A 13,974-nucleotide genomic window follows, 5' to 3' on the forward strand; every position below is an offset into this window, starting at 1 on the left:
GTTACAGATTAATATGTCAACTTAATTAACTGTTCGAGATGAAGCAGATCCTCCACCCATGCCAATTCGATAAGCTGGACCACCAATTTTGACAACTTTCAATCCTATTCAATGAAAATTTAACTATATTATGTAAATGTGATGCGCACAGAATATCTCTACAGTTTTGAGTTAAGAAGTATAGTGTACTATTTAAAATCCAGCAAATTCATCATAAAAGACCTGATTGAGGAGGAAATTTGTTAATGTGCCCATCTTCGATAGATCCTATGCCACCACTAAACATAATTGGTTTGATATATTCTTGTCTCTGATGTTCATGTCCCGTATCATATCGTATTTTAATGGCCAATGAACGAGTAAAGCCACAAATAACTGGTTCACCAAATTGGTTCCCGTAATTGGATGCTCCATTACTTGCTTGAATAACAATATCTAGTGGAGTTGCAAAATTATCTGGATAATGATCGGCCTCATCTTCCCAGGGAAGGCAATATCCTAATAGAAATGCAAAAAAATTAATAATTTATTAACTCTAATCTTAATTCCTGTCATAAACGAAACGTTTATTCTCCAGTACATATCTTAGAAAAGGAATTTTTTAGTTCTATTGGTTTTAATCTGCGCTTAATGGCGGTCCCCATAAACTTTCACGGAGAAGAGCTTTGCAAGTGCTATCATTAAAAAAATTGTAGTACCAATACATTTACCTGGAATATGAAGACTACCAAAAGAATAACCAACTGTTGCAGCAATAACATGAGCTCCTCGTCCAGTAGCTTGAACATCTCGAATTCTACCACCAGTACCCGTTGATGCTCCTTCAAATGGCGCAATTCCTGTTGGAAAATTGTGAGTTTCTGCGGTATATGTTATATGTCGATAGCATATTTTTCTATTGAGGCAACTTGCAGCAAAAGCCTGCTTTGATATCAGTGCTTCAATTTGATAACCTCGGATTGCGCTAAATAGACAGACGTATAGATGTAGATATAACTTTCCGGTAATAATTTAATCAATATCAATGACATAACAGATTAAACCTAGGTAAATCTTTATACGTGATTTAACAAATATTAATAAAATACAACGCAGTAGATGATTTCATAACAATGCAAACAACAACCCTTCTTATTAATAGTTGAAGACTACTTTACTTAATTGTATTTCATGCAATCTTCCTTTATGAATAGTATAGACATGGTTGAACAAAATAGAAACCCATCATAAGGATGTATAGTACGTTATATCGACACAAATAGGATTTCATCACTTGATTTTGATGAATTTTGGCACTGAATTATTAACTTCCAAATCAATAAAACTGAAATTAATTTTAATATAACTATTCCCTTATCTGAATCCATAGTGGGTAAAATAACAATTACCGATAAATATTAACTATATATTGATTATCGTAATCTATATTTTATAACGGCAGCTTACCTACTATTATCATGAAACTTAATGACATTATTATCTCCTGATGTATTCTGAGTTTCCTGAATCATTTTCATTAGCGGCTTTGGCATTATAATACCATCAATAATTAATTTGCCCTTGAAGAACCAATGCCTTGAATGTTCACTATTGGACTGGGACAAATCAAACAGCTCAACATTGGTTGGGTTACGTCCAAGATAATTAGCGAAGAGTTGTGTATAAAACTGAATATCCCATCGATCCAAGGCTAGACCTAATTCCTTATTAACTTTCTCAATAGCAGCTGAGCCACGTTCAATCACATCTACTGAACAGAACGGCTCGATTTTCGATTCTGTCACAAAATTAGGCACAAGATTGTGGCTATAACGACACTCAGTCATATGATCATGCAAAATATCAGTGATTCGATCAAAATCGATCTCGTGCAATGGATCAGCACAAGATTGCAGTAGAATTAAATAGCGCCTTGATCTTTCAATCCTTTTAACATTATCAATTCCAGCGGCATGAAATATTGATATAGCATTAGTGGACCAGGCTGTTTCGAAATTTAATCGAGGTCCAACCTCAATTACGGTACGTTGAGATAACTGTCTATTTCTAGGACAGGTACCAAAGTGATCAATCAGTTCGAAATATGAATGCTTCCATGTTTCTTCTTGACATTGTAATATTTTGAGCATTTTATCCATTTTATCGCCTTCTAATAAGTGATAACTGCTAATGTAATAGCAATATTCCAATTGGATATCTCTCATTACTATCGATTTAGGTAAAACAGCTGCTATCTTATCGATTAAGTGCTGGCGGTTTACATTGGACAATGTCAAATATCTATATGCACATACTAGCGGCATTATTTATATCAAATAAATTACTGCTAAAGAAGCAATTATTAATCATCAAAAACTTGCAAAAGAAATCTTGATAGTTTGAAGTAGTTACATAAGCTCTTATTGTTACAGATCTGTTCGAAATGCCTTAATACTGTCCGTATATACTGGTACTCGTCCGTATCTGATACTTTCTTTTCAATTAAAAATTTAAAGTTTTCCACCAAATTTCTGTACTTCAACGAAGTCAATTTCCACCTATGATACGTTGTTCAATGATTTATACTTAAGTTGCTTCGCAAACTCGATATACCGTAATAATTATAGATCACGTGTTTTTTAAGCCCCTCGCAGTCAAAGTGGTATCAGTAAGCATAACTAGCGCTATAAAGTTAACTTCGATTCTTTAATAAGTTTTTATTGCCAGCTTAATAATAAGTATGAAATTTGTCCCTACTCTGTACGTAGTGTTTTGCATTGTTATGCTATACGAGTACATATTCTGCGCTATGTTACATATCGCTAAGGGTGAGCGTTTTGTTTTACAGTGTTTGTTCACATGCACCGGTTAACACATCAAAATTTTACATGAATTATAATAATCGTTACTTATAGTTACAATTCAGCAGGTGTTAAAATTTGAGGTGTTAACAACATACACACAGAACTACGGTGGTGCCACATATTGCTGCAGTAACCTAGTATTAGCATGAATTGGTAGCAATAATTATTATAGAAATAAAACATCATGAAACTCTCAAGATTTATCAAAAAATAAACCCTTATAAGCTTAGCCACAGATGTAACAGCCTTAATAAAAAATACCAAAGTTAGGTAGTACATCATTCCTTCATTAACACAAGGATACGGCGAAAAGAACAAAATTAGCACCGGGTATTAACAGGACTTACTAATGAAGGCAATTAAAACACATTTAACGGTAGATTTAATTAAAAGAAATTTAACCGTAGATTTCGATCACATCAACAGAGAGCACCTAATGAATAATTACGTTTACTATATCACAACTTGTTCAAGACATCGTTTGTACAAATTGCGAGGTACTCATTTGAACAGTCAGTACTTTTTTTACAGTAACAAAGAAATAAAAAATTCTTAAACTTAGCTCTCTTTACACAGTTAGCCTTAATCGGAGTAATCATCATCTGAAGATGATAGATTTAAGTCATTATCAAGAATATTATCGGGTGATAACATAACATTACCAGATTGATCGTTTTTGAATGGTTCTTGATCTGGTTTAATATTCATTATATCCACCTCACCTGGTTCACTGTCTTGGCCTTCAACTACAAATATGATACCTTTGTCTTCACCATCCTTCAAATCGCTTAAATCTACATCCATTTCTTCTTCGTCTCGTTCTATAATTTCCTTGCCTATACCACTAGAATGATGAAACTTTTCTGTTTCACCTATTACAATGTCTGAAGAATCCAGAAGATTGTCTATTTTATCATTTTCACTGGATACTCCTGCTAGTTCTCGTTCTAATTGCTGTATCTGAGCGGAAAACTAAAAAAATCGGAAAATATTCCTATAATTAATAATAGTACTAATGTAAACTGAAACTGTATCATAAAATATAACCACATATATCATGCGTGTTTTTAGCACATAGAAGAATATTTTTTAAGCGAACCTCATCAAGTGTTTCATTACAAGTAGCAACCATCATTCTAGCGATTTTAGTGTATTCATTTTCCCCTAAAACGTTTATAATTATTCGATGAAACACAAGACAAAACGATTCTATGTAACAACTTGAGGTTAATTGCAAATGATTTTCGTAATTTTAAAATTAAATTACCGTTATATATAACACAATTGGCGAACAACAAATCTATATCTTTCATAAAGTCGCTATGTGAGCGGTACTCATGATTCTGGGCTTTCTAAATGAGTAACATAATTTTTAACGAAGTTACTAAGATTGGCAATTTTATATGTTAAATACCATTAAATTATTTTACCCGTTGTATGACACCAAGATCGATAGGGTCTTTTATTATGGTATAATAATCCGGGACGGTCACAACATCAACAGGACCATGGAATGCGAATGACTAAGGGTACGAAGATAGCGAGATAAGTAAATCAATATCGCGTTATTACATATACGCGTACATGCTACTGTATTGCTACAAGGACCAACGAAAGCACATAACTAAATTTACACCTACATCTGGAACAGACTTCATTTGCATCACCGTATGTTCAAAAAGCCATGAAATTCCAACCTGCATACGGTATGGATAAAGGTTAGATAAAAACGCTATTTACGAATAGATGCATAAATACCAAGATGTTACACAGATTAAATCGCGAATTCGACAGTCGACTACCTCAGGATCATCGTCGAGAAGTGGATTAAGCTCCCTTTCAAGTTGAGATATCTCTTTGTCTTTCTGTAAAAGTAGCGAGCTTGGTCAATTTTTATTATCTGATGTAAAATAATCAAAAGGATTATTACACTCACCTTCTCCAGCTCATCAGTACAAACACTAAACATTTCTTGAGCTGTCTTGGTAAATGGACTATCACCTCCTAGCGCCAATAAGTATATCGTAGCATGCACAGGTGAGAAGAGTTTACTTTATTCCTATCAAGTCAATTTGAATTTGCATTTCTAGCATCTTAAGAATAGAAATGCAAAGCCTAACAATACCGTTATAATGTACACTATTGGTAACTAAAAGGCTGCAATGCTCTAAAAATTCTTCTCTGGAATTGTAATTTCTTTCTCGTATATTCTACGCAATTTACAAGAAACTGTCAGAAACATTAAAAGTCAATGCATTGCGTCTGTATAATTTTCCTAACCATCTTTATCGTTTGTAGATCCATAGGGCGTTTTACTATTCTATGATAATCTGGCAATTCCTTTGAAGCCACAGGAAAATGAAATACATGGCTCTATAACAGTTTAAATAAGTTACCTAACTCTCAATTGTACATCTGTAATTATATAGTTTAGCGAAGACGCTATATCAAGAACTTACATTTTTTACATTCCGCATTTTAATTACAATTTCTTCGAAGATATTGGCTAACGTAACCTGTAAAGTTTACACAAATTGTTGTAACACAATTTAGAAAATCTAGAGACTCCAATTTAAATAAATTAAGTATTAAAACACCATGGTGTTAATATTACTTCAGGTGCAGTTCTGCGACGGTTTTTAGATTTTGTCGGTCCCTAGTAGTAAATTAAAGAAACTTATGATACAAACTGTACCACTTAACAATGCATTCTATGTTCCTATTTCAAAATTCATGTAATAAAAAGAACTTACCTTCAAATAATCTAAATTCGCGTTGCTCGAACTTCTACTTACACGGCGACGCTTAAAGTAAGCTGCGAGATAAACAGAAGTTAGTACAGAACATGGTTCGATAATGCAGTATAACACCATAGGCGATAAGCAGCATACCTTTAGGAAAGCGTAATACTAGCGATCGCCGACGAACTTCATCATGACTGTAGAGACATAAACATGTCTTAATGCGAGTTCTGCAGTGATTTGAAGAAATGTCGTATTACTTACTGATGCAGTAAGGCTTTCCCTATCAGAAGTTTCGTTCCCTCGACTTTAACAAAATTTTCCTCAGCTATCTTATCTTCTTCTTCTTTGATCTGTTCTTCGGTCATAGCTATTACGTGCTCAGACGGTCCCATTGTCTCATTGTACTTGGGGCAGTTTTTGTTGGTTTTCATATGACCCTTCTCACCACAGGCACCGCAGCGTAACTGCAAACGATAGAAAAATTGCCGCAGTTAACAGAGCTTTATCAAAATTTCATTATAAAAAATAAATCAACCGTTAATCACAACAGAAAGTAGTTATTATACATTAACTGCTACTGGAGGTTTTTCCTTCTTCTTTTTAGTTTGTGACTCTGACTGTACATTTTGTTTACTCTGATCTTTCTTGAGAGTGGATAACTCAGGTGCAGTATCATTCTCTATTTGCGGCGGCTGTGCAGTAATAGTTACTGGTTGCAATTTTTCTTCCTTTTTGTTTTGAATTTCCTTTGCTTTCTTTTCAGCCCTTTCTAGTCGTCGAAGCTTCTCTTGTATTCTGCACGAATGTAAATTTAATCAGAGTTAAAACTAATACTGTAGATATAGACATAGGTATTAGCTACAAAATCTAATCTAGTTCAATCGAAGTTTAACAATACCGTTTCTTTTCTTTTCTTATATCTTCTCGATGTTCACGATCAAAAGTAGCAAACTCCGACCTATGATAACAATATGTCAGTAAGCAACACTCAAATATTGTAATGATCCTGAAAGCGACTTATCATACAATTCAATTTATACCTAATATTGCCTTTCTTGTTTGTTGCGATGCGGATATAAGCATCTATGACTTCCGGATCAGTTACTACTTCATTTCTAACGAACTCTCTGCCATCTTGAGAAAAGGTTCGATGGATAATTAATCGACTTCCTGGCACCTAACAATAGCAATGGTGATATTATGTATTAGCGCAAATGCTTTATAATTACGCCATGCGTCATATTAGCTAACAAAATGCAACACCACGCTACTGCAGCGTTTATTATAAAGATTCTTCTACCCTGTCTTGAGTTTGCTCGCTTCTCATTGACGACGTTTCGCTGATAACAGATGCTTTATCATCTTCATCTTTATCTAATATCAATAAGAAAAAATTCTTAAAGAAATTTCTATAATTATGACGAATACTATGGCAAAGTTCGGATATGCTACAAACCAGAAATCTTGGATAACTAAATACAGATCCAATGAAATGCGATAATGAATAAACAATAGGATTAGTAAAAATCATTTCACTATACTGTAAACATACATCAGCAGAAGTTAATTTCAAGAATAGATTTTAGTATAAACAGATACCTGACTTTTGCTGCCAGATTTGTGTATGCGTACGTCATCTTCACTAAGCATCTTTTTTAGTTCTAATCTCTCAGCCTCTTCTCGTTCATTCGAATACTAAATAAAATTAGTACAAAGCTAAATGTATTGATAAACTCGAATACTGCTGCATCTGTATAAGATTTTTGACTCGTAACAGCCTAATATTTCATCCACTAACATACATCTATCCATTACGAAATCCTACCTCAGCTGCAGATTTCTTATTCATTAACATACTTTCAAGATTTTTCCCGAGTTCATCAAATTCATCATCACCTTCACTAACGCTTTCTTCATCAGTTGACAAAACTTCTTCGGATGCAAGTACTTTATTTTGTATTTCAAATATACGCTGGCATTCTTCGCGGTAACGCTCCTGATGTTCAGCAAGCGAAAAACGTGAGCCGCGAGCAAATTTACTAAGACCTGTAGGATAATAACTTGGATCAGCAAAAATACTAAAATTTTATACAGTATAAAAGAATTAATTACCATCTTCTCCTGATTTAACGGCCGCCGTTGACATTGTCCTTACTACATCAATAACTTCCCATCTACTTAGTTTTTTAATCTCTTCGTCTGAAATACCAAAATCTCGGAGCACTTGCCTTGCATTTTTTAACGACAACTTCCTTAAATCTGCATCTGTACCAGTCACCGTTCTTTGTTTATTAATTACGTTACTTTCATCCTAAGCATTACAGTTTTTTTCCAAGACTTAGCTCAAGTAAAAGCATCAGACTTACAATGTCAAGATATACCTTAGGAACAACAGGTTTATTAGGAACGCGGACATAAGCAAACCCTTCACCGCAGCCAGTTGGATCTGCATCTCCAGTAAGTGAAAGCTGACACTTTCCTTGCAAGGCTTGTAAGAAAGCGCGAGTGGTATTCCATGGGGCCGTTTTAACCTTAAACCAGAATATTAATAGCCATTATCTATCATATCAGCGGCATGAAATGGTCATAACTTTAATAGACCAAAAAATTAGTTTGAAATAAAAATATACTAACCTCATCTTCAATTTTTTGAGAATCTTCATTATCTTCATCTTCAACAACCGTCTTGCCAACATAACCAGCATCCTTCAATTTTTGTTCTGCGGCCAACATGCAAGCATAAGCGCAAGCTTGTTCTGGTGTTACCATGTCCCTTAATTCTTCCTCCGAAGGTAGACGAAAATCCGGCTTCAAAATCCAATAGTTGCTATGATCGCCTGCAATTTTGGTCAAATTGCTAGTTAATAATTAGCAATTAAAACATAAGAAGTGCACGAAATCATTACCTGTTCGCTTAAAATCTGCACATAGTTTTAATCTCTTACGAATGCTACTTTCAGAATGTGATGTAAACGATTTTTTTATGGCATCCATCTTAATTCTCTTAGGATTATCCGTACTTTTAGCAAACAATCTGTAAATGTACACCTATACAGAGAAATGTCCGTTTCATTAGTAATTAAAAGTAAAATAGGTAACCTTTATTTTCGTTATATAAGACCTGTAAAAAATCTCGAACAAAATTGCTGGCTTTCTTAGAATTTGGACTAGGGACTTCAAATTTGGGACAAAGTTGACCTCCGGTATGCAACCACTTTGCTTCCCGAATATGATACCCGTTATGGTTCTTTATAACTAGGAATAGATCGTCAGGCATTTTATGTTTGTAGATTGGCGTTCTATAAAGATTATTCTCAAAAGCCTAAAAGAACATGAAAAAAATAAACCCTTGAGATCACCGTAAACACAACGAAAATCGCTACAGCTCATTTGTTTAATAAAAGAGCGAACCTGTAATAACTGGCCGTGAGATAAACTTCCCAGAAAAGGTGAATTATTGTTGACCATAACCATTTCACCAATTTCGGGAGACTGGGGTCCAGTATCTTTACTAGCTTTCTGCGAAAATACACGATAGTATTGTGATAAAATTTAAATTTGCACGAATTTACTCATTTCCGCATTTAGAGAAATTATCTCTGGTTATATGGCAACAAGTAAGATACTACACCTAAAATTGAGATAACAACAAACGCTGACCTTTCGGTAATAGTTCTTAACACGAGATGCCATGCCAACGGCTTGAATTAGAGGTGGGTGTTCTTCTGAATATTCTAATAACATTACTTCGCCATCAGTGGCACTAAGATCTTCAAGATTAACCATAAAAAATATTTCTCCTCCTCCAGAAGCCGCTCTGGCTCTTTCGCGTTCCTGTAATGGTAGAAGTGATAATGATCGGTATTTTTGGATAGCTTGTGCCTGATAATACTGCATTACTTATAAATAAATGCTCAAATCAAAAGTAGTATGACAAAATGAGTAAAATTTTTAGTAAGAGTCGTCTATGTAACTGAAGAACTTTCCCTCTTACCTTTGCTTTCTTTCTGATACGTTTGGTAACACTACGTATCATAAACGGCGCCTTATGATGTTTTCCATAGTTCGGGCGACAAAATATAGGTCTATGAAAGTTGCGTAAGCTGTACGGAGTCCAGTGTGTAGGAAATAACTTTGGGTTTAGTTGTACTGAAGGCGTAGAATGCTGAAATTAAGCAAGCATAAAAGTTAAACAGATATGTCATCAAAACCTTAGCAGTAAATGAATACTCCAAACCTACCAAAACGGCACGAACGCCTAAGGTGTTACTAACTCCACCACCAGTTGTATCTAAGAAACAAAAATATAGGAACGTTATATTCATTAACTGCGTGATATCATATGCGTGTATACAGGCATGGACCTCCAAAACTTCTAGTTTAGAGATCCATGATACAGGCTAGATGATGTATTCCATGAACTTACTGGTCTTAGTACTATAATAAGCATCATTCGAAAAGTTGTAAGAATCTTTATCGATGTCTTTTACTTTCATTTCTTCTGGTAACTCCATATTATCTATTTTAGATGCCCCTGACTTGCTTAATGCCGTTTTACCTTTACCCTTTTCCTAAGATGAGATAAGATGAGTAATATTGTAGTTGTAATTGAACAAATTTCATATGGTAGTAGCGGTCACCTTCTTGGTTTCTTTGTCTTGTGTCGCTTTAGAAACTGGGCCTTTGTCAGGTACGTATGGAATGCACAAGATGTTTTCATCATTTGGATCAAGGCGTAATTCAGGATTTGTCGAAATTGATGGATAAGTCTAAAAATTATAATGTCTACAATCACCATGTATACTCCAAGATATTAATTACAACCGTACTGGATTAAAATTTCACCTACCGGGGTATCCCAAATAATATTGTCTTCCCATCGTGTGTACACTAATTCTCTATTTTGTATGGGAAACATGGATTCCGAAGTTTTCATACGCTTATCTGACAAAAATATAAAGATATCGAGGTAGTGTAAGATTGATCTTCCATCAATCAATGTTTAACACATGAGAATATGTAATATTTCTGGATTACCGCCCAAATGATTTAAGAAAGTTCTACATCGTGTAGATGGAATCCAGCCAGCTTCAGCTTCAACTCTTTCTGCATCTGCACTATTTCGCTTTTGTCTTACATCATCGGCCGACCAAATTATATTATTCTCCCATTCCTGTTGAGCTAGCATAGTATAAGCACTAATATCCAATTTACGACCATGGCTTCTCTTTTCGGGGTTATACGCCTAAGCGGTTACAATTCATAAAAAGTAGATATCATGATTAATAATATTGCTATTGTATCTGATAATAATGGCAATACACTCGTAGGAGTAAATTAAACAAAACAAGGAACCTCTTTTCGATTAGATTTATATTCAGGAATGCTACCATCCTCAGGTAAACCTTTTTGATCGTACCAATACCTAGCTGGACCAAAGCGCCATTTTGGTCTCTTTTTGGATTTCTTATTTCTTTCATCTACATTATCTACCTCAGTATTATGGATAATACTAGAAGCATTAAATTTTCGCTTTAACGAAGAGAGAAAAAGTACCTATATAAAGATATGCAACCATCATCTATTTAGTAAATTAAGCTCATTTCATAGTCAATAAATAATACGTTAAGTTCGATTCTACCTCGTCATCTTCAGCAACACGATTAGATGGAGCATGCGGTAAAGATCTACTACAATGTGACCGGTGACCGAAACCTTCATTTATGACTTCTTGGCGACGCCGTTTTCTTGTACGCCTAGCGTTACGCCAAACTTGAGGCATAGAAGCAGCTCTTGCAGGTCCAAATAAACGTGTGAATCTCAGCACTTCACCAGGTTTAAATTCAGGAAATAAATCAATCACAGTTGAGCCAGTTCGAGTTCTAACAATACCATCTTTATCATTTGACATGCCAAACATTACAGCAGGAAAACCAGCTTTACACTTAGCTAAATTCTTTAAAAGTAGCTCTTTATTATTTGACAGTTCCGATTGATCATAAGTTTCTATTATCTGATTCCAATCAACATCGTCTTGTGATTCAGAATCTTCTGATTCCAAAGCTTGATGATCATCTGCAACTTTTATACCATCTTTGGTATATTCTGAATCGGTGGGTGAGGTAGCGAATGACCCATCATTAGAAAATAACGAATTTGATCCCATAGTATTAAGCAAGTTCTTGTTTTCATTATTTCCTGTCGAAAAATAGAATAATTGTTCATAACACGACATTAATAGTAGTTTTATAATAAAAGAAACCAGCATTATTTGATAATCACCAAACCGATCAACTACTATTCATCTATCATTAAATAGATACGATAGCGAACTATCTACGCAAGAAAATTGACTCATTTATGCATAAAGTGGCGAAATTTATAGACCACCTAAACTAGGAGTGCAGTCATCCATATCATAATCGTCATTTTCGTCATAATCTATGAAAGACAGAAATAAACGTCGTGAACATTTTCATGCAGTAGTAATATATGCGAAGCAGGCACTGACATCTTCGACTTAGCAGGTAAATTAAAAATAGATCGATAATTGTAACAAGTAACTAGTGATCAGCTAATTGTTTAGCTAAAAAAATTACGATACCGTTGTTCGGTGAAGATTTGCCAGCAATTAAAGCCGATAGCGTAGATTCGCAATTCCCATGATCATTGTTATCTTCGGCTAGTTCCTGAATATCGATGAAATCGACAGCAGATCGGCTTGTAGGAACATTCCCAGATGTACGATAATCTGCCAAAATCAAGAAGATAATACTCTCAGTAAAGTAAAATTTTTAGACTTTGGACCATTTTTATTATTTCGTCACATCACCATCAAGTACGACATAAAGGACCTGAAGTAACTTACTAAACTACGTAGTAAATGTGAATACTGCTGTGCAATAGTTATACAGTACTATAGTCATGGACCGAAGATCTAAAGGTCCATGCTAGAGCAAGTGTATACAAAGCTATTGTAAAATATAAGAAGTCTACAAATGGCTGTATCAATTGAATAGGACGAACTTCGGTACAATTCCAATAGGAGTTGATTAGAAGATAATATTACCTTCATCTTGCACTTCATCATCGTTAAAGTCGTCGACAATAGTGTCTAAACCAAACTCACATGTAATTTGCGATAATTGTCGCTTACTTTCCTAAAATAGTATAAAAGTAAATCTTGTTTAAGCTCAGTAGACGGAGCGATTGTGATCATTTGAGTTTAACCTCAGCATAACAATATTAGGCAGAATGTTAACAACAAATGATGGATGGATCTACAACATTTGACAATTCGATCTATGTACCGCAAGACCTATACTTTAATACACGTATCCATATTTTAAGAAATGTCAAGTCACCTTATCTAATAACGAATCATCTTCTAATTCCCCATCTTCATCGATATTACCGAACATAAGATTAGCAAGGATTGAAGACATTTTGACCGTGCTCCGCTGTCAATTTATAAAATGAATAAAAAGAGCGCAGGCAGATAGTTAAAATATGATTGTTATTCATTCATTCATGACCAGTCCTATGTTGGCAATATGGTAGCAAAATTTGTGTTGTAAATTATTTTCCGTAAATATTCATTTATCTAGCAGCAATAGACAAAGTCATCATTCCACCATTTGCAGTAGCATAAACGTACTCGTACTGTAGTCAATTTATTGTTAGTCAAAAATAGATGTGGCTGGATCTATTTTAACGAACTCACTTATCAATCATCTAAACGATAAATAAGATGTAAGATTCACTGTCAACGCTTACACTTTATTAGAAAGGGACACGCTAAAATTAAAGTGATTATTATTACTTTACTGCATTTATCTTGCAACATGTTAGCTATTAATTTACTAGTTTGTCTACGTTGAAATCCTACACAAGAACAGTGTCTATCGGACTAAAATGTTATTTACTGTTAATAAAATGTCTAATAGTATAACATCTTCAATATAATCATGCAACAAAGAGGAATCCTCCAATCTTGTACCTTTTAATAATACGCTGTCCACCAAAATGAAAGATTTTAACTAATGCTAAGTTAATAAAATAGACTCATTTCACTGCAGCAATCAACTGCGTAGTTCCTTTAGTCCGCCATTTAAACCTTGAAATAGGGAATACCAGCTGATATAAAGGCATACAGTTATACTGTACTACAGGTAACTCTATGGATCACGGTGATGCGCAGTGGGTATTTCCCACACAGTCTCGTATGCTATGGTACAGTATGTCAACCACACATTACAGTACATGTACTGTAATATATTGCATATTAAACCCATATTTTTACTTGGTACTGTAGCAGTCTTGTGTATGTACTGTACTTTAACTACTGTAATAATTAATCATTATGAAGATGTCGAACGCAATTTTGA

The 13,974-nt window shown here is 34.5% G+C and overlaps 2 protein-coding genes across 2 annotated transcripts; both read right to left on the reverse strand.

Moving 5' to 3' along the window:
• Window positions 1–21: 21 nt before the first annotated feature.
• On the reverse strand, window positions 22–2,303 carry TRIADDRAFT_56339 (uncharacterized protein; the record flags this gene model as incomplete). The annotated part of the gene is made up of 4 exons (XM_002112774.1): window positions 22–104; window positions 223–498; window positions 711–964; window positions 1,447–2,303. 4 exons carry the CDS (start codon window positions 2,301–2,303, stop codon window positions 22–24), a joined length of 1,470 nt encoding a protein of 489 aa, XP_002112810.1.
• Window positions 2,304–3,425: 1,122 nt separating this feature from the next.
• TRIADDRAFT_56340 (uncharacterized protein) lies at window positions 3,426–13,032 on the reverse strand (the record flags this gene model as incomplete). Its single annotated transcript, XM_002112775.1, has 37 exons — window positions 3,426–3,815; window positions 3,943–4,007; window positions 4,111–4,195; window positions 4,274–4,366; window positions 4,484–4,540; window positions 4,646–4,708; window positions 4,780–4,847; window positions 4,969–5,053; window positions 5,303–5,359; window positions 5,458–5,499; window positions 5,597–5,658; window positions 5,735–5,814; window positions 5,849–6,051; window positions 6,154–6,382; window positions 6,486–6,545; window positions 6,628–6,764; window positions 6,888–7,127; window positions 7,187–7,282; window positions 7,413–7,633; window positions 7,700–7,898; window positions 7,969–8,118; window positions 8,222–8,424; window positions 8,494–8,635; window positions 8,709–8,909; window positions 8,999–9,106; window positions 9,248–9,421; window positions 9,582–9,752; window positions 9,829–9,878; window positions 10,014–10,158; window positions 10,228–10,356; window positions 10,437–10,531; window positions 10,625–10,832; window positions 10,943–11,143; window positions 11,229–11,785; window positions 12,192–12,338; window positions 12,657–12,747; window positions 12,952–13,032. 37 exons carry the CDS (start codon window positions 13,030–13,032, stop codon window positions 3,426–3,428), a joined length of 5,385 nt encoding a protein of 1,794 aa, XP_002112811.1.
• Window positions 13,033–13,974: the final 942 nt, after the last annotated feature.

This window comes from Trichoplax adhaerens, genomic scaffold (genome assembly GCF_000150275.1).
Source record: "Trichoplax adhaerens TRIADscaffold_5 genomic scaffold, whole genome shotgun sequence".
NCBI lineage: Eukaryota > Metazoa > Placozoa > Uniplacotomia > Trichoplacea > Trichoplacidae > Trichoplax > Trichoplax adhaerens.